This window comes from Diabrotica undecimpunctata, chromosome 8 (genome assembly GCF_040954645.1).
Source record: "Diabrotica undecimpunctata isolate CICGRU chromosome 8, icDiaUnde3, whole genome shotgun sequence".
NCBI lineage: Eukaryota > Metazoa > Arthropoda > Insecta > Coleoptera > Chrysomelidae > Diabrotica > Diabrotica undecimpunctata.
Window position 1 is genome coordinate 8481189 of NC_092810.1, and position 26895 is coordinate 8508083.

At 32.6% G+C, this 26895-nt stretch overlaps 1 protein-coding gene across 1 annotated transcript; it reads left to right on the top strand.

Moving 5' to 3' along the window:
- The first annotated feature begins 1659 nt into the window (after window positions 1–1659).
- On the top strand, window positions 1660–26895 carry LOC140448693 (neurexin 1-like). The gene is made up of 2 exons (XM_072541802.1): window positions 1660–1749; window positions 26070–26895. The coding sequence occupies exon 2, from the start codon at window positions 26239–26241 to the stop codon at window positions 26893–26895; it is 657 nt and encodes a 218-aa protein (XP_072397903.1). The 5' UTR covers window positions 1660–1749; window positions 26070–26238.

Sequence of the window (26895 nt, forward strand, 5' to 3'; positions counted from 1 at the left end):
AAGATACAATGAGGTTGCTGTGGACGAACAAATGATACCTTTTACGGGCGTGTGTAACATGAAACAATTTGTTCGAGGTAAACCTAACCCAGAAGGATTAAAAAATTTTGTCTGTGCCACTCCCAAAGGATTAATATTAGACTTCGATATTTATCAAGGGAAAAATACATTTCTGCAGAATGATGATGATGTTAAGAAGTTAGGTGTTGTTCCATCCGCAGTTATTAAGTTATCTACAACGTTATTAGAAGGAACACATGTGTTCATCGATAGATATTTCACCACCTTACCTTTACTTGAGTACATGTTAAACAAAAATCTTTTTTTAACTGGTACAATAATGAGATCCAGAATACCCAAAGCAGTTCATGTAACATCGGATAAGGTGATGACTCGATTGGGTCGTGGTTCATCTGAGCAGGATGTAAGAGCTGATGGAAAAATTAACATAGTCCAATGGTATGATATGAAATCAGTTATGCTAGCGTCAACTGCATTGCAAATAGAACCTTTAGATGAATGTAAGCGGTGGTCAAAAAAGGACTCGAGGTACCTAGACCAAACATTGTTAAAAAGTATAATGAATGCATGGGGGGAATAGATTTAATTGACAGGAAGATAAGTTATTATAGAATGGGAGCTAGAAGTAAAAAATGGACAGTCAAAACCATTTTTCACTTATTTGATCTTGCGATTGCCAATTCTTGGATTCTATACAGAGATGACCATAAGCAACTTGGTGATGCTAATAAAACCGTTATGAAGTTCCTGGAATTTAAAATAGCTGTTTCCGAGTTGCTCCTTAAAGACAACATTTCTGAAAATTCTGATTTTGGGAACACTTCAACATTAATAACTAGAAACAGTTCCAATCCTAGACCATCACTTCAAACTTCTACTAAAAGAAAGATACAACACATTCCTGCAATGGCATCCGAGTTAAAAAATTCTGTTAGATGCAAGCTTCCAGGTTGCAAGGGTAAAACAAAAGTTTGTTGTGAATCATGTGACATATTTTTATGTTTAACGGGAAATAACAATTGCTTTAAACAGTTTCATTTATAATAATTTTGTATTGATGCGATCCTGATGTCCTTTTGAATGGACATAATTTTTTTCATATTTAACAACAAAATAAAAATTTAGAAAAATTTACATGTGTTTTTATAATCAACATCATACGAATTTTACTATTTAATCAAAAAAAAAAACAAAAAGAATCAGCTCAGGTCTCAGGAGGATATATAAAATTGAATCCCGATAAACTACAGATGCACATTGTTCCTTTGATTATAGCCGTAAATTTTATTTATAGTTTATACGCTTATATATTACAAACTACATCTAAGACAAATCCTCGTAATTGTGCATATCAATCTCTTTGATCTCATTCACGTTGCATTGGAATCGTATAATCGTATTTCATCATTGACCTAATAGCACACATATCAACACTGTGTTCTTGATTTTTTTATTAAATACCGCCACCACTAATCCTACGAAAAGCTTCCCCAACGTCTCCGAACAACCACCGACGAAAACCGCCCCGACGCATGTCGTCCTGCGCCTCGTCCAACTCTCGGCGCAACGGCAGTGCAGAAAAATTGCTCTGTAGTTGTTCCTGCAAAACACATAATTGTGTACAGACCGCGAAACACACTGTGTACAGACTGCTTGCTTTCGTTTGTTAGTGCTAATTTGTGACAATTTCATGGTGTCTATGGTGATTGGATGCTACTAGTGCTTACGGTAAGCCTTGCAATTGAATACTGTGCTGTAAATTAGGAGTAGATGACGGGAACAGGTATCGCAGCGATCGAAGTGGTTGTTTTCGTGATAGTGACTAGGTTGGCGGTAGACTGGCTGTCAAATTGGAAAGAAGATTATGTAAAAATATATAACTTTAGTATATTTATTATTTACCAAGACAATTTTTAAAATATTCTGGTTGTTTTGGATCAGTAAATTTCAGATTTTGAAAATTCAAAGACTCTTAAGTAATAATTGTCAATTTTTTATTATGCTATGATTAAAAACTACATTTCAATAGGATTAAAATGTGGGACATGTATGTTGTATTAATAGTAAACACAATCTATAATATAAGTGTAGTAGACCTTTAGTAGTAAGTATAATAATGTAGATTTCTCAGTGATTCCATATTCCTATTTCTTACTTAAAAATATTATAACCAAAAAAACCTTTTGATGCCTCTAAAAGATACTTATACCTTATATTCTCCTAGTTATCATCTTATTTATGTGACTAGTTCTTTTTGGCTTTAGGATGAGTCTATATAGCCCTCGTTCTAAAGCTCTAGCTTTTGCTTTTAGGTTATCTCAGCCTAATAGACCTATTTGTTATGATTAGAACAAACATTTGTTTCAACAATTTTTTTGGTGGAAATTAATCATAATAACCATTTTGTTATTGGGACAATGGTAATTTTTTTAAGTAAGTACTGAGTAGACCTCGGTAGGATAGGTATATAAACAAAAGGAAAGACATTTAAGGTTACAAGCCTAATCTAGTTATTCTACAATTTAATTTTAGACTGAAATATAAAAACCTCTTCTTGGGGTACCTGTCCGTTTCGAGCATTGGCGATCATTCTGGCTATGATGACTTTGTTGGTTGCTATACGGAATAGCTTTGTTGAGGTCTTTCTATACCATGCTCTAAGCCAGGATATTCTTCTTCGTTCTACGGCCCTTTTTCCTTCAATTTTACCTTGCAAAATGCATTGGAGTAGCTCATATCTGGTTTAATTTCTCATTATATGTCCCAAGTAGTGCAGCTTACGGCCCTTTGCGATGTTGACCAAATCCGCGTTGTGTTCATCCTTCGCAGTACTTCTTCATTGGTAACTTTGTCTGTCCATGGTATCTTTAGGATCCTTCTGTATAACCATAGCTCAAAAGCCTGAAGTTTTGATAGAGTTTTCGCCTTCAATTTCCACGTTTCTACTCCGTACAAAAGCACTGAGAATACGTAACATTTAGGGAGCCTTATTTTTGTTTCTAGGATGAGGTCATGGCTCTTGAACACAGAGCTAATAGTCAAGAATGCACTTTTTGCCTTTTCGATGCGACATTTAATCTCTTGGGTATTGTCCCACGACTCACTGATTATAGTTCCCAAGTAATTGTACTGTGAGACACGTTCAATTCTCATTTGGTTCACATACAGAAATGCTCCAGTTATGTTTTCTTTGCTGATGGTCATTAGCTTGGTTTTGCTAGTGTTTTTATCCAGTCCATATGTTCTTTTTGTTTTCGTTATCTTGTTCATTACGATTTACAGTCCTTCTATGGTATTGGAAAACACTATTGTATCATCTGCATATCGCAGGTTATTGAGCTTGACTCCATTTATTGAGATGCCTTCATCAATATCTTTTAGAGCCTCTTAAAAAATGTGCTCCGAGTACAGATTGAATATCATATAATCAATATAAAAACACAAAACCAAAATCTAAAACATGTTGATCAATTAGTGCTAAAAGATTTATAATATTGTGGGGACCGTAAACATTTATACTTCTTAGATTTTTTCTAAGGTTGCCTGACTGCTGTATATACCTGCTACAATTAAAAATATGTTATCCAAATATCGGGTTTCGAATATCGGGTTTTGGCAATGTGTAACTTGTGCATTTTGTCAAATAGAAATATTTGTATTGTTTAGACCATTTTTAATGTAAATTATCTTTGGCTATATTTACTCTATTCTTCTTTTTCATGTGCCAACTCCTCTAAGAAGGTTGGCAATCATCATGGCAATTCGCAGTTTCAATACCGCTGCTCTAAAGAGGTCAGCAGAAGTGCAATTAAACCAAGCTCTTAAATTGTTTAACCAGGAGATGCGTCTTCTTCGGCGACTCCTTCTACCCTGTATTCTTCCTTGCATTATTAATTGCAGAAAGTTATAACGCTCGCCCCTCATGACAGGTCTCAGATATTGCTGATTTTCTAACTTTAATTGTATTTAAAACCTCTTTATCTTTTCCCATTCTTCTCAACACCTCGACATTCGTGACTCGATCCACCCAACTTATTCTTAATATCCTTCTGTAGGCCCATAACTCGAAGGCTTATAATCTGTCCGAAACATCTTTCTTCAATGTCCAAGCCTCCAACCTATAAAATAATACGGAGAACACGTAGCATATCAGAAGTCTTATCTTTAAAGAAATTGAAATGTCCCTGCTGCAAGTACTTTTTTCAGTTTGTTGAAAGAGTTTCTTGCCTGTTCTATTCTTGCCTTAATCTCTGCTGTGTACTCATTATTTTCGTTAATTATTGTACCCAGATATTTATATTTTTCAACTTTTTTAATTTGTTCTCCATATATTGTTATGTTTTCTTGACGCTGTTGGGCTTTTGTAATTACCATAAATTGTGTCTCCATTGTGTTTAGGGACAGTAAAGGTTTTCTTCACTGACTTCTGCCACTCTTTCAACCATTTTTTGTAAATCCTCAAGACATACCGCTAATAAAATAGTGTCGTCGGCAAACCGTATATTATTGATTGGTCGGCCATTTACTTTTATTTCCATAGCTAGTTCTTCCAGTGCTTCCTGGATTATTTCCTCTGAATAAAAATTGAACAAAGTAGGAGACAGAGCAAAATCCTGCCTGACGCCCCTCTCAATCTGTATTTGATTTGAAAAGACGTTGTTCTCTTTTACCACAGCGGTCTGATTATAATAGATAGAGTTAATGATCCTGATGTCTCTCATATCTAGGTTTTTCTTTTCAAGTAATTCGATAAGACGGTTATGTCTGACCTTATCGAAGGCTTTGTTGTAATCCAAGAAACACATATATACTGGCTGATTAACATCCATGCACCTTTGCACAAGTAAATTCACAGCGAACAGGGCTTCCCTCGTTCCCAGTGCATTTCTAAATCCAAATTATGTGTCACTTATGTCCTGCTCAAGTTTGTTGTGTATTTGTTGTGACATGTAATTTTTTTAAATATTTTGAGCGTATGACTCATTAAACTTATTATCCGGTGGTCTTGGCATTCTTTTGCATTTGGTTTTTTTGGTAGTGTTATGAATGTTGACATCAGCCAATCTCTGAGAATGATTCCTGTACTGTATATTGTATTGAATAAGTCGACCAATATTTCAATTTGCTGTTCTTCTATTAACCGTATTATGTCTACAGGTATTTCATCAGGACCTGTTGCCTTGTTGTTCTTTGTTCGTTTTATCGCCTCTAATATCTCATCTTGTGTTATGTCTGGGCCGTTGTCGAACTTTTCCTGCTTTGGTACTATCTCAGTCCGTTCATCTTTAAATAGCTCTTGAATATATTCCTGCCATCTTTGAAGCCTTTCACCGACGTCTATAATTTTCTTGCCGTTTTTATCCAGCAGTATGTTTGATTTTTTCTTAATATTAGTGCCTGTTATTTCACTAAGTTTGAAGTTATACTTCTATACGCACGGTCGGCGTTGGAAATTTGCATGAGAGTGAATCTGTGAAACCATTACATATGTAAGATAATGAGTAAGAGAGAGACAGAAGATATATTTTCTCTCTCTTCCTCTCTCGAGAATAAAAATGTTCCTTTTGTATATATATTTAATATTATATATATAATATTGTATATATATATATATATATATATATATATATATTATTATATATAATATAATATATATATATATATATATATATATATATATATATATTATATATAATATAATATGAATTAATATTATAATTTATGTGATATGTTTTGTATTATTTAAAATTAAACGTTTATAATTATTGTAGGCTTTTGTATTTCAAAATAATTACTGTTTTACTGAGAACTGTCAATTTTGAAATCAGTTAGTGTCATGTCTAATTGGCAAATCCTTTACGTGTTTGGTTCATACGCTGGTGGTTGTGAGTTCGAATCCCAAATATGAATTTCCTTTTTTATTTTTGAAATATTTAAAAATCTCACGTTAATCTTATTAAATATATGTAATATACGCAAAAAACATAAATTTTAAAATAAAATGAAAATTTACATCAATCCGAGTTGTTGGGTTTTTATTTTTATCTTCGTAAAGTAAGTTATGTATATTGGCAGTTTTAAATACTTATGAATATTACATTTTAATTTATATTGTATTATTATATTGAATTATGTTGCAGTGTATTTATTGTAATGTAATTTTTATATTAATAACAAAATAAACAATGAATTTTACTGCAGAGTATGGGTAAAATTTTTTTTTGCATTCAACTCCTTTTATACATATATAAAAATAAAAATATATATTTTCATTAAAATATTGATACAATACTTCATTTACTACACTCCTATTACAGGTCAAATGTTTATATACAGCAAACGATGCACCATATACCTATATAACTAGTTCTTTTTCTCTTTCTGCTCTTTCTTACCTATAGCATTACATATGTAATGATTGTGCAGATTGACTCCTATATAAATTTTTAACGGCGAACGCGTGTATAGAAGTATAACTTCTACCGGCAGTCCCACTGGACTGCCACACCCGTTTTTATTGTTTTTCTGTGTAACATTATTGAGTTGTAATAGATTTGACTTTTAAAGTTGGTTTAATATTAAATACTCAATTGGAAACATCTTAAACTCTTTTAAACGCCAGTTTTATGTGAGTGTCCGATTAGTTTTGCACCCCAGGCTTATTAAAATATATAGGAAACGAAATATTATTTTTTTATAAATAATTTTATACTTGCACTGTGTGATTTTTACTGGACACACATTTTTTTCTAGACCCTTTTTGAATGCTCCGCCTCTGATGCCGGAAAATTTATTGTAGTGAATAGAATTTTGAAAGTCGATATGAGCAAAGTCCTAATGGATTTTAAATGAAAAGATGATTGATTAAAAGGAAATTGTTTTATTTTGGTTTTGTATGGATATATACACGTCCCTATTTAGTTCATATTCTAAATAATAAAGCCGCTATTTGCTCATTGATTTTTTTAACGAGTTTGTAATTGCTAGTATCACATATATAAGCCCATAATTATACAGGGTGGTCGGATAAAAACGAAACAGGCATTATCACGAACTGCGACAACGTTTTTGAAAAACCATAGGCACCTCGATTTTGGATTAAAGTGGGATATAGTTTTCCTATATTTTCGATTATAATACCCCACCCTAACCCAGGGCAAGAATCTCTTTAATTTTTTATTGGCAAAGTGTGTCAAATAAGATAAAGTTTGAAAGACCTTGCAATTTCTTATACATTAGTCTTTAAATTTTATAATTCGATTAAATACTTTATATTATTTACTTACAAGAAAATACATTTTAAAAATAAATTGTATTTATCTACTTAATTAGTTGATTAAGTACGACAGTGCTTTAGATTTTTGTGTCCTTTTTAGCACATTTTTTTTCTTTTTTTATCATATTTATCACACTATCAAACTATTATACAAATATACAAAGAACGTGAAATTATTACAGGATTCTCTTGTGAATATACTTATTTTTTTTACTAAAGACACAGAAGTGTACTTACATTAAAATCTGGTCAGTAAGACCAATTATCAATTTGTTTCTAACTTAAATTACTAATGAAATCTTAAAATTAGGTGTCTACTTACTAGTATCTTTCCTATTATTTCTAATAATTAGCATTAAATTTAGCATGCATACTCGCACAACACTTTACTCTGCTTTTCACTCACTCATTATACCAGTTCAAAAGGCTTTGTTCTTTTGAGCCTTCTTTCTAGGTTCGTATTGTCGAGGAGCTGGATAGCCTCGACGTTTACATGATGATGGAGTCGTTGTTCATGGCTCCCTGCAAATTTCTTGATTATCTGATTGACGTCTTCCATCTTGAGATCCCGGTGAAGGTCGTTGTACCTAACGTACCAAGGCGCATCTACGATGTTCCTCAGTACTTTATTCTGGAATATCTGGATTACTTTGATGTTACTGGGCTTGGCACAGCCCCGTAACTGATTCTAGCAATAATAATATACCTCAGGAAATGTTAAAGCACAAGGAAACTATAGAATTCTATTATCATTATAAACTATATCAATGATTCTTTAAACATCGCCATAACTCTTCAAGAATTGGAATTTGCTATTTCTGATTTAAAAAAACAACTCGGCTGGACCAGATGACATACCGCCAATATTTATAAAAGACTTACCATTTACAGCTAAACTAGTTTTACTAGATTTATTTAATATTTGTTTTCTAAAACATAAATTTCCTGATCTTTGGCCCCAGGCAGTAATAATTCCCATCATCAAGCCAAATAAACCTAAAGACAAGCCCAGTTCTTACCGCCCCATCTCGCTTACCTGTAGTATAATAAAATCTTGTAACATTTTTTTAAATAACCGATCAATAGAAATAAGGATAAATGGGCTTAAAAGTTCAACAGAAACATTAGATAATGGAGTCCTTCAATGATCCATAATAAGTCCAACATTATTCTTAATTGCTATGAATAGTGTTATTCATGAAATTAGAGCACCTATTAAAGCCAGCATTTATGTAGACGACATCGTCGTTTATACTAAATCAAACATTATAGAATCGGCAACTAAAATTTTACAAAATTTTTAACAAGGCTTGAAAATTGGACGTTAAAAACTGGGTTTAATTTCTCTACAGGAAAAACACAATACAAAATTTTTAATAAAAACAGATCTCGGTATTCAACTGACCAACTTGCTGACTTACTAAATTACAAAAGTTTTCAGGGACTTTCGGCGCTCGATAATAATGTAATTTTCCATTTTGCGTTTAAATTTTTCAAAAATATTTATTAGTTTTCTCAGGATTCGGAAGAAAAATAAATGCATTTAAAAAGCTTTGGCCCGAAATTTTGCACCTATGCTCTTAAAAAGCTTAACAGTATTAAATATACAGCTTTGGGATGGGCACTTGGTACATTTAGAACTAGTCCCATTATAAGTCTACAAGTTCTAGCTAAAGAGCTACCTCTAAATAGAAGGCGATAACAATTATCACTTAACTTCATTGCCAAAATTTCAGTTCAAAAACAACATCCCCTTTTTTTTCAAATTTTCCACCCTGCATCCTCCCTTTTAAAAAGACTACAAACTGTATGCCTCTAAGAGAAAGAATAAAAGTCATAAATTTAAAAAAATTTAACATGGATCAACTTAATCTACTGCTATATACAAATGCAATCTCTCCTCCATGGACAACACGCCTACTGAGCATTAACGTAACATGAAAGTAGCTCAAATCAAATACAAACTTCTCGATAATTAAACATCTTACTACTCTAAACTACTTACTATTCTGATGAAGAAAACTCCCACAGCATACACTTACCTACAACTTGTAGTATACTTACAGACGAGACCACAGCTATATTAAAAGCCTTAACTTTTTTCAAAATGAGGAGCACGATGAAATGCGTCATCATTACAGATTCACTTAATACGTTATTGAAATTAAAGCAAATTTATACAACAAATCCCATTATACAAGCAATAAAAAATGAATTAAAAATACTTCATTTCATGGGAAAGGACACAGCTTTCATTTGGGTACCATGGCACACTGGAATCGGGGGAAATGAAAAGGCAGATCAACGAGTAACTACAAGCCGTATCAACTTAGAATATACTACATAAATTACAAAATATCCTTATAGTGACATGAAACATCTAATTAAAGTTCATTGCAATAACATTTGGCAAAATTACTGGAAAAATTCAGCAACCAAATTAAACCCAATATGCCCAAAGGTGAACAGCTCTTTGAATAACCCCACAAGTAGACGAGATCAAGTAATTATAAACCGTTTAAGAATTGATTATACTGCTGTCACAAATAAAATCTTAAATCAGTAAAGATCCACCACCAATTTGCAACAACTGCTCCGCTTCATTGACTGTGAAACTCATTCTGCTTGACTGCCCATGTTTCCACAATCAAAGAAGAATGCATGTGATTTCAGACGACCTTAAATCCATCCTAACAGATAAAAATTTAAATGTAGTTAATTCTTTAAGAGATATAAAATTGTATTTTAATATTTAATGTACATAATCATATTAAAACTATTCTGTTAGTCTTACCACAAAAGTTTTAACGAACAAAATCAATAAACTAACAACTTTATCACATGAACAACAAGGATTCAGATCTGGAAGATCCTGCGTAGACACCGTATTTCTACTAAGACAAATCACAGAAATGGCCATCGAGTACAATAAACCAGTATATCTATGTTTTATAGACCTGACAAAGGCTTTCGATTGCATCCAAGTTGAAGACGTCTTACACCTACTGTATAAAAAAAACATACCAATCAATATTATATAAACCATCAAAAGTATCTACTTCCATAATCGAATACAGGAAGAAATAAATAGAAAACTTACATAGTGTCTTCTTCTTCTTCTATCCAATCTCCTATCGGAGGTTGGATATCATAACGGCTATGGTCACTTTGTTGGCTGCTGCTCTGAAAAGTTGTAGTAAACTACAGTTAAACTATTCTCTAAGGTTCCTCAGCCAGGATATGCGTCTTCTTCCTATGCTTCTTCTTCCTTGGATCCTTTCTTGCATAATAATTTTCAGCAGCTCATATTTTTCTCCTCTGGTTATGTGACCCAAATACTCTAGTTTTCTTCTTTTTATGCTCTTCATAATGTCTAACTCCTTATTTAGACTACATGGTATATACCAGTACAAAGTTGAGTCAGACAGGGTGACTCGTTAAGCCCACTTCTCTTTATTATAAGAATGGACGAAATAATACAAGTAGTAAACCAAATAAACCAAATCTATGACATCTTAATACCCTCTACGGTGTAAAATTGAAATTGATGGGAAAATAATAAAGCAGGAAGAGAGGTTTAGATATCTGGAAATAGATATAACTAGTTACGGAGATGTTGAAGAAGAAGTATGACAACAAAGCTTAAAAGCAAGCAATGCGGCGGGAACTCTTAATGACACAATCTGGAAGAACAAACACCTAAGACAAGACACAAAAACAAAAATCTATAAAGCAGCAATTAGACTTATATTAACATACACGGCGGAGACAAGACCTAACACATTTAAAACGAGACGACAACTAGAAACAACAGAGATGAAAATACTCCGACGAATATCAGGAAAAAGTCTATTGGATAGGGAAAGAAGCGAAAACATAAGAAGAGCATGCAGTATAAAAGACATAAATAGATGGGTGACAAAACGGAAACAGGAGTGGAACGAACACATTAATAGAATAACAGAATAGGATAGTACGAATAGTACACAATAAGTCACCAAATGGACGAAGAAGTATTGGCAGACCAAGAAAAAAATGGTGCGATAATTTAAACAATTTAGGAGGCTAATATTGAAGAAGAAGCAGGCTTTAAAGCCTACACACAAGAAGAAAGAAGACGAAAAAGAAGTGTTTGTCATCCCACTAATAACTCCACGTGGTTGATGTGGAATAAGTGCTTTTAAATAAAAAAAAGCATTAATTTGTAGTATTTGATAATTTCTTACCATTGTTTATTCCATTTTGTAAGGGTAGATATTCCAAATGAAACTGATAAAGAAATAAAAACTACAAATATTAAAAGACATAAATAAAACGTGGAATTGAATAAAAAGCTGGATATTTGTAGCGGAAAAAAGTGCAGGCCGCGTAAAATCCAAAAGAAGAAACATTAGATGTAAGAGGTAACCTTAGAATTAGTGGAAAAAAGAAGAGTTATACTACAACGTACCGCAAAAACAGGAAACCACATTCAAGAAATAGCGGAAATTAACAGAAAAGAATAAAACGTATATGCATCAGAGATAAAATTAATAAACTTACATCAAGTAACGGTCAAATCTATTAGTTATTTATATTTTTTCTGTTTTAAGCAGGCGTGTATAAAGACCATCAATCGAATTAGATATAACCAGCTGGAAATATGAAACGTAGCGGGGTTTGAAGTGGTAAGCCGTTTCATTTACTTAGGTTCTGTTATCACAAAAAATGGTGGATGCGCAGAAGAAAAAGAAGTAGATGCCTTACAATGGTTAGATCAGTAACGGTCAAACTTACTAAAATCTGAAAAGATACGGACATAACCAGGAACACGAAACTGCGCCTAGTACGGACGCTTATCTTTTCTGTCGTTACCTATGCGTCAGAAACTTGGACCATTAAAAAGTCCGACTCACGACGTATAATGGCCTTTGAAATGTGGGTATATCGTAAAATGATGCGCATACTCTGGACAGTACATCGCACGAATGTCTCAATATTGACAGAGCTCGACATCAATACTAGGCTTACCACAATCATCAACCAAAATATATTGAGGTACTTTGGACACATTACCAGACGAATGAAAGGCATGGAGAGGTTGGTGGTTGAAGGCAAGATATATGGTAAAAGAACCCGAGGAAGATGGTCAGACCAAATAAAGTGCGCTACCGGTTACTCTCTGTCTGAGGCAGCACACCGCGCCCAGAAGAGAGAAGAATGGATAGCATCCATTCGTCAACTACCATAAGGTCACCACATCCTTACGAAGGATAAAGGATAGAGGAGGAGGGTATAAAGACCGTCTTGCCATAAAACTGTCCTATCATTCATTTCCAAATCGAGTATAATATAATTTTAGTTTTATTCATGAATGTAAGTTTACAAAGTGACGCGTTATATTTGTAAAGTTTATTATATATATTTTTTATATTTTATATATTTTAAACATGTCATATTATAATGTGGTAAAAACAACTTCCATTTTGTAGTAGCACGCCACCAATCAATATTGTATTGAATAACAGCCTTCTCTTTGCTTTGGTGATTATATTACCAGATTATTATTTTGGCCATAAAGAAGATTAAATGTACTTCAGTATTGATATTCAATCCAGATAATACTATTCTACAAATAGCAGCAATTAATTGAATTACTAGTACATTATAATTATCATTGATATTTGTATTTATATACAGCGCGCGTTAAATTTCCATAACCTATTAATAAATTTGTATTAATATATATATATATATATATATATATATATATATATATATATATATATATATATATATATATATATATATATATATATATATATATATATATATATATATATATATATATTGTTATGATATGTAAAATCGAGAAAAATAATGGGTTGATTAAAATATTTCAAAGTTCAAAAACATTAAAATATTTCAGATAAGTAGGATAATAAACAACAAACATTTCGAAGAAGGAAAGTTATTAAATTCTTGGATTTCCTGTACTAAACAAAATGTAAGCTTTGCATAAATTATTTCTTTGTTATACTTGAGTGACCCGCATAAGTTTAAGTGAAAGCCACAGACAATTGAACGGGGTTTTTCAAAATACATTAATGCAGTGATTAAAGACAATAGAAGGGATTATAGAAAGAGGTTTTTGTTAGTTTTTAAGAATTATAGAAAAATATTATTTGTAAATAAGTTTTAGGAAATTTTATAATTATAGGTAAAAATTTGTTTGTTATCGAAATGAAAAAATGGGGGAATTGTGACGAGTTTTGATTGGCGGAGATTGAAAAAGGTGGGATAGGTATGTAGGAATGAAAGTTTAGCTAGATTTAGGAGAGAGAAAAGATAATCAGTTGGTTTTCCAAGTCTGTAAGACGAACAGTGATTGTTCTCTGGCGGTTCCCGAAATGTAGCAAGCAGTAGTGTTGAATGTTAGTGAGTTTTTGTGGAGTTAGTGTATCTGACAGAAGCTGAAGCAACAAAATATTGTAAGTCATATTTTCTTACTTATATTCCAAGAGTCACTGTTCAGGCCAACGAGAGATTCAGTTTATCGTAAAGAGAAGATATTCCAAGAGTAATTTTTCACTCGGGCCAACGAGAGATTCAGTTTATCGAGAGGAGAAAGGCTATCATAATTTGAATGATTTGTGCTGTTGAAGGAGATCATTAAGGACGATATACTTGCAACAATCTGTTGTAAGATTGCTGATTACATAGGGAGCGGTTGAGAGGAGATAATATAGTCTACAAGGAACAAGGATTTGGACCACTCATCATCAGAGAGAGATATTTTTGTTTTCTGCAGTTTTTTTCTTTTATTGATAACACAATTTTTACACTTAATTTAGAAAGGATATAGATATTTTGATTAGGCGAGTTAAAATAGTTTGGGATTTTGAGATTTCAATTAATATTGTTTGTACCATTAATTTTGATTGTTCACGTACGTAGAACAAAATTTTGAGAATCATTATATGAGATTTGTTTATTGAAAACTTTTGAGTGTGAATTATTTCATTATTTTTATTTCAATATATAGTGTTAGATCATATGTGTTTTTTATTATTCCGGCATTCTTTGGACCTTACCTTTCACATGTAATAGCATAGATATTGAAGCACGAATTTAACCCTGAGATAAAAGAATTAAGAATTGTGATAGAGTCATAATCATATCATTTAAATAATTTTAATTAATTAATCAAAAAATTAATTAGCTAATTATTGCTTGGCGCACCAAGACTTTAAATATCACAATAACATATATATATATATATATATATATATATATATATATATATATATATATATATATATATATATATATATATATATATTGAATAGAATAGGGGATATTATGCATCCCTGTCGAACTCCAGATTTTAATTTGAAATTTTTCGAAACCAGATTATTAACTTTTACATTATTTACATATAGTTTTTGTAATAAATAAATGATTAGATGTTTAAATGATTAGATTTTAGATTAGATGTTCTGGCGTACCCATTTCTCTAAGTATATGCCACATTTTATCCCATTTTACGACATCAAAGTCCTTGGACAAAGTCAACAAAGTAGTCAACAAAGCATAAATATATTTCTATGTTAAACTCTCGAGATTTATCGATAATTTGACGAATATTAAGAATATTTTATGTTCTCTTGTTCCTCTACCTGAGACGAATCCGCATTGTTCTTGGGGAATTTGTGGTAAGAAAATTGATTTGAGTCTTTCATTGATGATGGTTAGAAGTTCTTTGCTGGCGTGTGATATCAATGCTACTTTACGGTAATTACTGCAATCTATCGGTAAACCTTTTTTAAATATGGAAATAAAAGTGAATTTACCCCAGTTATTTGGCCACTTTCTGGTATTCCAGATCTCATTGCAAATTCTAAGCATTACTTTCGTGACTAATTTTCCCATTTCTTTAAGTGTTTTAGCAGTTATTCCATCTTCTCCTTCTGCTTTTCTGAATTTTAGCTTTTTAATTGCCGCCTCAATTTCTGATTTTAATATTTGAGGTTCTTTTTCATAACTTCTTTTTTCTGTATTATTGTCTGGGTCGTTGTCAGAGAATAGTATTTCGCAATATTGTTTCCACACCTCTGCGATACCGTCTGGGTTTGTTACGGTATTTCCACTATTATTAATATATAGTATTATTATATGTTTTTAATATAAATATTTTTGTACCTTCTGTACAAGTGTTTTATAGTTGTATTTATGGTTCATATCTCTATTTATTTTTGTTTAGATATTGATGTGCCGTTTCTAAGTTTTCGTTTTTCTTCTACAGGATTGAGAGTCTTTTCAGTCATCCAATGTTTTTTCCTAGCTGTTTTGTCTTTGGGATTAGTATTGTTGATGGCTTCACTGATCCATTTCTTAGTGTATTCCTACATTTTGTCAGGGTCTCAGATAGTCATTAGTATGTCAGCTTCTGCTAATGCTTCTCTAAAATTTTCTGGGTGTTTTGGAAATAATTTTTGTCTTTTATTTGTGATTGTTTTACTGTGTAACTTAATGTGAAATTCTGCTTGTAACATTTTGTGGTCAGAACTACAGTCTGCAGCTGATTTTGTCTTCACGTTGATTATCAAGCTCCTCCATTGTTTAGTGACAAGAAAATAATCTATTTGATTTTTGTATCGTCCTCCAAGCGAAGATTGATAATATCCGCGGATGTTTAAACATTGTGTTTACTATACTAAGATCCATATCGATGGCAAATTGAAGGAGCCGTTCACCTCGATTATTTCACTCACCTAAGACATGCTCACCTTTCGTTCCTTTCAAATGGTTATCTATTTTAGTTTTTCCCATTTTGCATTTTAATCTCTATTATCATTATTGGTTCTTTTTTGGAAATGTTGGAGATGGTTTCATGTATCAGGTAGTATGTTTCTTCTACTGTATCTTCTGCTGCTTCGGAGGTTAGCATATATCCCTGTATAATATGTATTTTGGCTGGTTTATCGTTTAGAGTTATTTTGATTATTCGATCATTTACTGGAAGGTATTCGTGTACATATTTTGCCCAACGTTTTTGAATTAATATTGCTACGCCATTTTGTCCTGATTTGTTAGCTCCTAACATAAAAACTTTGTAGTGAGTGGCCTCCCAATGTCCTTGGCCTCCACAGTGTGTCTCAGATATTCCACAGATATCTATCTTCTCCTTGATTATTTCATTTTCTAATATATACAATTTACCTGGCTGTAGCAGTCCCCTAACATTCCACGTTACGATGCGGTGTTTTTTACGTAATGTTAATTTTGATCTTCCAGTATCCCATTTCGCAGATATTACCTGGTCATCCACAATCATCTGTCCGGTTGCCCATCTCATACCAATTGGGCCGGAATCGATGTGGCGCCGGTTGCTAGCTGGATTGCAAAGCACAGAATTTTCTGGCTTAGTCGTCATTTCATAAAGCTCTCTGGGAAAAGAGAGGGAAGAAGGGTGGTTTCCCGTTGCCTGCCTGATCGCAGTTTCACAGCCGGTTGAACTAAGATGTAGTTGCTGCCTGTAAGTAATTTACACTAGTCCTGTATGGATCATACAGCCTTAGTGCAATAATGACATAGCTGCTGCTCTATGTCATGCCCTTAGTTGATCTGCGGGTACTTATTTGGTTGGACCTTATTCGCACCTGTCCTGCATAGCTACAGGAACGTTGTGCGGACTGCTGCATTTCCACTACAGTTTTGTAAAGTGCCAATATATTTGATTACAAAGGAGTTTTCTTCCCGTATCTCTGCTGAAGGCACGTCTGTATTATCCGTTCATAAATTGTTGAGCGCACGAAATGTGCCTCAAACTCATAAAACGGTCGTAAACCATAGGCGTTCCTGAGGTGTTTATTCATTAAATAATAATATAATATTTTTTAATACTGTATATATATATATATATATATATATATATATATATATATATATAATATTAATAATATTTTAATACTAATATATTTAGCAAAAAAACAATTAAAACTTTCACGGCTAATGTTATGTAATTATAATATATTAATAAAAATAAGAATTTAACCATTAACAATTTTGTAAATAAGAATACCTTATCTCTTTGGATATTTCAATACTAATCTTCGCGTTTAATCACTTTACTAGAAAACCTGGAATTCATATCCGAAGGTCCTATTCGTTGCAAGATAATTTGGATGGAATTCCCCAGATTTTTAATAATATAATGGGTATGCTTTGGCCACGTGCCTCGTTTGTTCAGTTTATATTCGAAACTTAACTTAAAAGGGTGAAGTTATTACGAACGAAAACAATTTTTTTGTTTAGTACGTTTTTGATCGCATGTAATTTACGACTCGTCGGTGTGTCCGCGTCTACGGCAGTAATTAGCGTCTCGAATATTTCTTTTGCGAATTATATGCAGTGCGTGAGTGATTTTTTATTCCATATACCTACGAACATATACGTACCTTTCGCTCGTGCTCGTTTTGTTGGATTGTTTGTAATGGCTTCATCATCAACATCATCAAGTTTTACACCGGTACTCTTGCGTACAGTCAGTAAGTCTGTCTATTCACCAAGAGAGAATACTATTGTCCTGAATATTCACGATGCTCTGGTTTCTCAGAATCCCACAAACACTGTTCGCAACATAGTCGAAAGTTGTGCCAACATAACTGGCGTAGGAGAGTCAACTATATATATATATATATATATATATATATATATATATATATATATATATATATATATATATATATATATATATATATATATATAGTTTGAGTTTAGTTCTTGAACCTTAATATATATTTTTTTAGTGGATTTTCTTGGGCTTAGGTTCATAAAAAAATTTGATTTGGTACTAAGGCATTTTCATATATTTATTCGACGTTTCGGCAGGAAATCCATGCCTTTTTCAAGAAGTAATATTGACAAGCATGTAAAAATTTGTTACTAAAAAGTAGACGTCACAATTAAAATAATATTAAAAACATAGGACATACCCACTAAGTCACTACATGTAAAAAAAAAAAAAAAAAATGAAAAAAAAAAATTTTTTTTTTTACATGTAGTGACTTAGTGGGTATGTCCTATGTTTTTAATATTATTTTAATTGTGACGTCTACTTTTTAGTAACAAATTTTTACATGCTTGTCAATATTACTTCTTGAAAAAGGCATGGATTTCCTGCCGAAACGTCGAATAAATATATGAAAATGCCTTAGTACCAAATCAAATTTTTTTATGAACCTAAGCCCAAGAAAATCCACTAAAAAAAAAATATATATATATATATATATATATATATATATATATATATATATATATATATATAGGTTCCTATCAGAAAGAAAAAAACACGGTATAGCTAACCCAAGCACAAACGAACACTTAAAGAGAGGGAAAAAGCCTATTGAAATTGATGAATTTGCCAAAAATGGTATTCGAAGGAAAATTCATGGATTTTTTTTTCAAAAAAGAAATACCAAACCTAAACAAAATTTTACAAGAAGTTAGAGACGACCCGGATTTGCCTCATATCGGACGAACTAAATTGTAGCAAGTTTTAAAAGAACTAAATTTCCGGTGGGAGAAATCAGACCGAAAATCACGTTTGATTGACCGGGAGGAGATAATATGTTGGAGAAGAAATTATCTAAGATCCATACGAAAATTCCGGGCTGAAGGAAGGCCCATCTTCTACCAGGATGAAACGTGGGTAAACTCAGGTCATACTCTAAACAAAATTTGGTCAGATAAAAGTATATTAAGCTCCAGGCAAGCCTTTATGGAAGTTTGGTCTACTGGTATCTCCTCACCTTCTGGTAAAAGCAGTAGATTAATAATTTCTCACATTGGCAGTGAAAAAGGATTTGTTAAGCATGGTTTGTTGGAATTTCAGTCCAAAAGCACAAAAGACTATCACGAGGAGATGACAGCTGATGTTTTCGAAGAGTATTTTGAGCAGATGATTGAACACATACCACCAAATTCAATTATAGTATTAGATAATGCACCTTATCATTCACGACTAGCAGAAAGACTTCCAACGACTGCGTGGAAGAAACAGGATATTCTTGACTGGCTGCGGTATAAGATAATGCACCTTATCATTCACGACTAGCAGAAAGACTTCCAACGACTGCGTGGAAGAAACAGGATATTCTTGACTGGCTGCGGTATTAGATAATGCACCTTATCATTCACGACTAGCAGAAAGACTTCCAACGACTGCGTGGAAGAAACAGGATATTCTTGACTGGCTGCGGAATAAGTATCTGCCTTACGAAGATGGAATGGTAAAAGCAGAACTTCTAAAAATTGCCCGGCAACACAAATCTAAGTTCAAGGAATACGTAGTTGACAAAATGGCGGAAAGGCGAAACATTACAGTCCTTAGACTTCCACCCTACCACTGCGAAATAAATCCAATTGAACTCATTTGGGCACAAATGAAAAGTTATGTGGCTAGAAAAAATACGTTATATAAAATACAAGCTGTACGTGAATTGTTATACGAGTCTTTACAACATATTACAGAACAAAACTGGAAAGATGCAGTAAGGCATGTAATAGAAGAAGAACAAAAAATGTGGGATCTTGATAACATAACATCTTGATAACATAGAGACACAACCGCTAATTATTAACCCTAAAGATGACTCGGATTCCGAAGTTGATCCTATTTATTTTGAATTTGAATAGTTTTCTAATCGTAATTATATAAGGTAAGTAATAATAGTTGTAATCGTAAGGTATTAAAGGGGAAAGGCGCAAAATGTCGCCTGTCAAAATGTTCAATGTGTTTTAAATGTATCCATTTTTTTTTTCAAATCCTGAGAAAACTAAGCAGCATTTTTGAAAAATTTAAAGGCAGAATGAAATATTTTTTAGAATAAATAAAAAGTTTCTTTTGCATGCAATATTTTCAATTAAAAATTATACTATATTTTCTTTTTTATTTTCACCCCTGTTACATAAGATATTAAAATAAACATTTTAGAAGTTTTCAGGGACTTTCTGCCCTGAGTAATAATGTAATCTTTCATTCTGCGTTTAAATTTTTCAAAAATATTTATTAGTTTTCTCCGGATTCGAAAATAATGGATACATTTAAAACCCATTGGAAATTTTGCCAGGCGACATTTGGCGCCATTTTCCTTAATTAAATAAATGTATCTTCTACAAATGGCAAGAAACTTTTTATTTTTGAATAAAATAAATAAGTTTTATTAAAAAATACAATTTACATAAGTACAATTTAAAAAATATATTTATTTAGTTCAAATAAATGTTTCAATCATATACTCTACGACACTGGTCGTCCATCTCTAACCATTCATGTACCCCCGTAATAGGATTATAAGGTATTGTATTCCTTCAGATATAAGGTGGGTTAGTCGAAAACGTCTTAAACCGTCAGTTTTAGGTTGGTTTTTACTATTATATCGTATTACCTATCCTCTCTGTATTTCAGTTTTTTAATTGGGGTTAAACTTGTAGTGAGCTATCAACAAATTGTGAACCGACTGTAGCTGTAGTCAAAGTTATGAATTGTCTGCGTCCTTTCCCGAAAATTTTTAATGAATTTAAATCTTCTTACGACAGATCTACTGGACCATATAGATGGGTTGTATACATTGTCTAGACTTTCTAAAGGGAAGGACACTTTATAAGATGATTGCGTATCAGTTCTATTCCATTCCTCACAATCAAAATATATTTCAGGCGCCGTTTCTTTTAAAAAATCCTTCAAAACATTTAAATTCATTACGGCACTGACACGTGAAACGTGCAGATGTCCCCGTCGAGCGAAGGTATTAAAATAAGAAGAAATTTTACTACCGAAAATCAGTTTGTTGTATTTATTTATTTTATTTTGTGTCGTGGAATTCCTTTCGGAATCTCCTACCGGTTTTATATTTGAACCAATATTTTATTTAGTAGGTTTTTGTTCAGGTTCACTAGCCAACACAAGTTTTTGCTCGTTTATTTTATATTTACTTTTTCTAGAATTTGTATTAGTTGTTGATGTTTTAATAGAATCTGATATTTTACTGGTAGATGGCGATACATGTTGCAAAATTGAAATAGAATTTTGTAGTTTTAACAATAATATTAAAGTCTTCTTGTTCTTGAGTTCTTTTTTCAAGTTGATAAGAAAGTCTACTTAGGATTTTAAGTTCTTTATTAATAGCGTCATAATCTTTCCCAAGCCTTCCACAAGCACAAGATAAATTTTCACTTGTGTCATGAAATTTGTCTTCTTTATCACTGTCTATTAAGTTTAGACGTAGCTTTATCACTAAGTATATCACTGTCACTGGTAACTTAAAATTAACTAAAATGTCCACAAGTTTGTTCTTTTTCAACCTTTTTAATTCCGTCGTTATGATGACTGTTAACTACTAGCCGTCATTTTTTAATGATTTGTTAATCAAGGGAGTAACCAATATTCCCTAGATTCTCATTGAACAATAATGGACCAGGAAAAAGCAAATAGTCACTCATCTGGACACAATGGAACCCAATCTAGATTATCAAAAATTAGTCGATCAAATCGAGATGGACCAGTACGAACAAAGTAAATTTCAGTGAACGAATATACGTGCTGCAACGAGAAAAAGGTTTAAGTATCTGTTGAGGAAAAGTTTCTTTAACCTATACACAAAAAAGTTTTTAGGTTTCATTTGAAAAAGTTTATAAGGGTAAATAACCCTTTTGACTGTTATCTACCCCGTACGAGTAATTTTGCAGATTTAGTTGTTCTTAGGCAATACGTTTTAGATATAATAAGAGGACACTGTAGTCTGTTAGAATTAATCAAATAAATTTTTAGAATTTTGATCATTCCTGTTGCTAATCTTTTTGTTTTAAGTTTTTTTATAATTAAAAAAGTTCATAATAAAATCTATCTTTCCTTCTCTGTATCGCGCCAAGGACCTAAAGATTTTAATTTAGAAAATTAGCAGTGTTTCGATAAACGTTAAATTTTCTCAAGAATGCCTGTTTTTTCAATAACCTGCTATCTTATATTGAGTAAAAACCAGGAAAATAACTTGAAAAATATTTCCCGATGGCCATTATCGAAATAAGTATCGAATTCCCTAAATATTAAGGTCGTATTTTGTATTCCGTGAAGAATTTAGCTCGCAGAACATGGCTAACTCTATTGCTTTTTGATAGTCTTTCGAAGCGATCGCGTTTTCGACAAAATATAAAATACAAGTAACTTTGTTACAATACGTAATCGATCAATGAAAAATAAAATTGAATGAGCGGAAAAAGGCAAAAGACTGGTTAATGACGCAAGTAACACGTACATATGGTTTTGTCGGTTAAGAATACATAATGCTCTTTGTTCGTTGGGTAATTTTCTTTTCTCGTAATAAGTTTGACAAACCATAAGCGTCCAAATGATTTTTTTTCTTTAATTTTTGTATTATAAAAGTGTGTTTATCGTGTTTTAATAACTATTAGTATTATAGAAAGCTAAAATTAAAAAAAAACGGGTGTGGCAGTCCAGTGGGACTGCCGGTAGAGCTTACACTTCTATACACGCATTCGCCGTTACAAATTTATTTGGGAGTCAATCTGTACAATCATTACATATGTAATTCTATAGGTAAGACATATCAGAAAGAAATGAAGGATTGAATCAATATTTTGATGAAAATGTATATTTTTATTTTCATATATGTATGAAAGGAGTTGAATGCAATTTTTTTACACATACTCTGCAGTAAAATTCATTGTTTATTTTGTTATTAATATAAACATAAAATACACTACAACTGCAATTCAATATAATAATACAATACAAATTAAAATGCAATATTCATAAGTATTTAAAAATGACAATAATATACATAACTTTTCTACTTACGCATAGGTATGTTTAATTTACCATGTAATAATATTAATAAAAAAGTCCTCCCCGACTGGGAATCGAACCCCGGTCTCTCGCGTGACAGACGGGGATACTGACTACTATACTACCGAGGACATGACACAAACGCATTTCAAAATTGACAGTTCTGGGTCATACACTGATTTATTGAGATTATTATTTTGAAATACAAAAGACTAATATAATTATGTAAGAGAAGAATAATAGAAAAAAGAATAATAATATATCTTCTGTCTCTCTCTTACTCATTATCTTACATATGTAATGATTTCACAGATTCACTCCCATACAAATTTCCAACGCGGAGCGCGCGTATAGAAGTATAACTTCAAAAATATTTTTATATTAGTTTTTGAATAAAGAGTCGCCCTCAGATTAGGACACCCTGCACTGGTATGCATAAAAATACTTTACAAATTTACACATTGAGTGAAATTAAATTGTTTAAGATTTATTCTGACATTTAGTAAAACCACAACCAATGCTCGTTCAAACCTCCGAACAGAAAACATTTCAGCAATTAGCGATAATTAATATTTAACATTAGCTTAGTAGTTTGGAAAAATTAAGGAATTTTTTTGTTTCAAATATAGAATTTTGTTTATATCTGAAATTTAAACAAAGGTGCAGTGTAACAGTGTTACTTTTCTGAACTAAAAAGTGTAAGTTTGATTTTCCTATTTCATCTATAAAAAATCAAGGGTAAACAACTATTTCGCCCATTTGGCGTTCGGCAACCTTTAGGAATTGCAGATGATCTTGTTGTCTATATCAAAGGAAATAACACCCAATCAATAACAAACGTTTTGCAGTGTTTTCTAAACCAATTAGAACAATGGTCTCTAACGACCGGATTTAAATTTTCAGTAACAAAAACATCAGGTACACTCTTCTCCAAAAAGGTTTCATCAATGCACCCTACATTAAAATTATACAACACTATGTTCCCATTTAAACCAACGGCAAATTTCTTAGGTATGTGGTTTGATCAACAACTTACTTGGTAAGAACATATAAAACAAACAATTTTAACATGTCATAAAAGACTGAATCTAATAAAAACATTGGCAAACCGAAACTGGGGATCAGATCAGGAAACTCTGTTGAGAATATATAAAACACTAATTAGATCTAAATTAGATTATGGATCAATTGCATATGCATCTGCTTCAAAAACACTACTTAAAAAACTTGACAGCATACACAACGCTAGTATCAGAATTGCACTGGGAGCCTTCCGGACAACTCCTTCTGAAAGCATACTGAGCGAAGCCAGCGAACCACCTCTAAATTACCGAAGAATATACTTAGCTCTAGCGCATGCTACATCTATAGCCTCTAATATAAAAAACCCCTCTCCTGTGATACTTTTAATAACAAATATATTAATTATTACAATAATAAGCCCCGTGCCCCCAAACCTTATTATGAGAGAATCTGATTATATAGCTCCAGACTAAACATTCAATTCCCAACAGTATTTCAAACGAATACCAATAACTATTTACCTTGGACTATCGAACAGATCAATGTCATTACAGCGTTAAGTATATATAATAAACTTGAAACTAGTCCTATTATTTTTAAAGTTAAACTAAATTCAATCCTAGATCAACAATACAATAAGTGGATTAAAATTTATACAGATGCATCCAAAGGTGAACTTGGCGTTGAAGTAGCAGTGGTAACCCCAAATGACACTTTTCAATTTAAACTTCCTCTAAATTCCAGCATCTATACTGCAGAACTATTCGGTTTGCTCAAAGCCATCAAGCAAGTAAATATTAAAAACATCCCTTGTTGTCTAGTCCTTTCTGACTCTCTCAGCGCAGTCAAAGCTATGCAAAATGTATACCCTAAACACCCCATTGAGAAAATTATCAGGGCCGAATTAATGAAATTTTAAGAAAATTTCAGAAGAGTCCACTTCCTATGGATACCATCTCATATAGGCATAGAAGGGAATGAAGAAGCAGATACTAGTGCGCGTAACGCTATCACCAGTGACGCATCAGAAACAGAGTGTCGAAGTATCGCAGGCGATCTAAAAGTTTATTTCAAAAATAAAGTGTTAAGTGCGTGGAATCGGGAGTGAAATGACTCTAGTTCGAAACTCAGAACCATCAAAAGTGATATTTGTTCATGGAAGTCCACAGCCAGAAGTAGAAGATGCCAAACTATCATTACACGTCTACGACTTGGACACTGTAGGTATACTCATGCCTATCTCTTCTCAAATAGTGAACCTCCAAAATGCGAAACATGCAATACAGTAGACAGTATAAAGCACTTCTTGATAGACTGTCCCAAATATGTAAATCAAAGACAGTCTTACAATTTGCCAAATAACCTGAGAGCACTCCTCAACAAAAGTTTAGTTCCGAACAATTTATTAGGTTACTTAAAATGTATAAATATGTTACACAAAATTTAACTTAATTAATTGTTACAAATGCTCAATTGTTCACAAATTGTAATTAATTGTTACAATGATTGATTGTTACAAATGTTAAATTTAATATTATTACAAATGTTACAGGAATGTCGCTAATAACTTTTGGGTGGATGCGACTTTGTTTCTTTAAATAAAAAAAAACCTCTAAGAATATATTTTCGTGATATTTGTTTTACGATTTGTACAAATCTATCGTATAAATCAGAGCACGGTTGTAGCTGAGAAACTTCTTGATCATATGGGATAGCACTGATAACTGTAATAATGTTCTCTCACTGACCAACTATTTGCCAACGCTTTTTGACTAATTTGATTGTTTGTAGGAACAGACCTTTTATAAAGGATTCTTGAACAAAATTTTTTTAAAACTAATAAATTGTTCTTTAACGTTTATCTGTAAATTTAAAATCTCTAATTTCTTTTTTCTTTTTCAGCTTGTTCTTACAATCACTTAAGTGCACTCACACCCCTGGTTTTTCCAAAGAAACATATCGAGTTCTTCTACCAACTGTTTTCGTCATGCGTTATTTAGTGATAAGTGTTGCGTTGGCTAAAATTTCAGATCCAAAGTTTTACAGTTCGTAGTCTGTTATAAGCTCAAATATGTATTATCCAACTCTACTCATCGTATTTTATTTATGTTTAGCGGACGGTTTTCTACTAGACGGCTCGGCCAACTCATTTTCTCAGTTCAGAAAATGGGGTGGCGGCACCAACGGCAGCTTAGAGTTCGAATTTAAGACAGATCAACCAAATGGCTTGCTACTTTACACTGACGATGGAGGTACTTATGACTTCTTCGAAATCAAGCTAGTAGAGGGAGCGTTGCGCCTGAGGTACAACTTGGGAGGTGGTGCTCAGATCATAACTGTAGGTAGAGACCTAAACGATGGTCACTGGCATAAAGTCCATGTTCAGAGACATGAAGATAGGACAATACTAACTGTAGATGGGGTATCCCAAATGAGGACCTCGCGAGGAAAAGAGTTCAACTTCGGGCGGTTTACTACTAATTCGGACGTGTTCGTGGGAGGTATGCCGACGTGGTACAATACGAAGTTAACGTTACTCGCGCTACCAAGTGTAATTTTCGAACCCCGGTTTGTCGGAGCGGTTAGAAATCTCATTTATCCAGACACTGAAGGCGGCACTCCAAGACGGCAGGAAACCAGGCCTAAGGATCACAGGGTAAGCTCTAATAGACAGTTAACATTGCTCAAACAAATCACAGTTACTAATATTTATACATCTACTTACTAA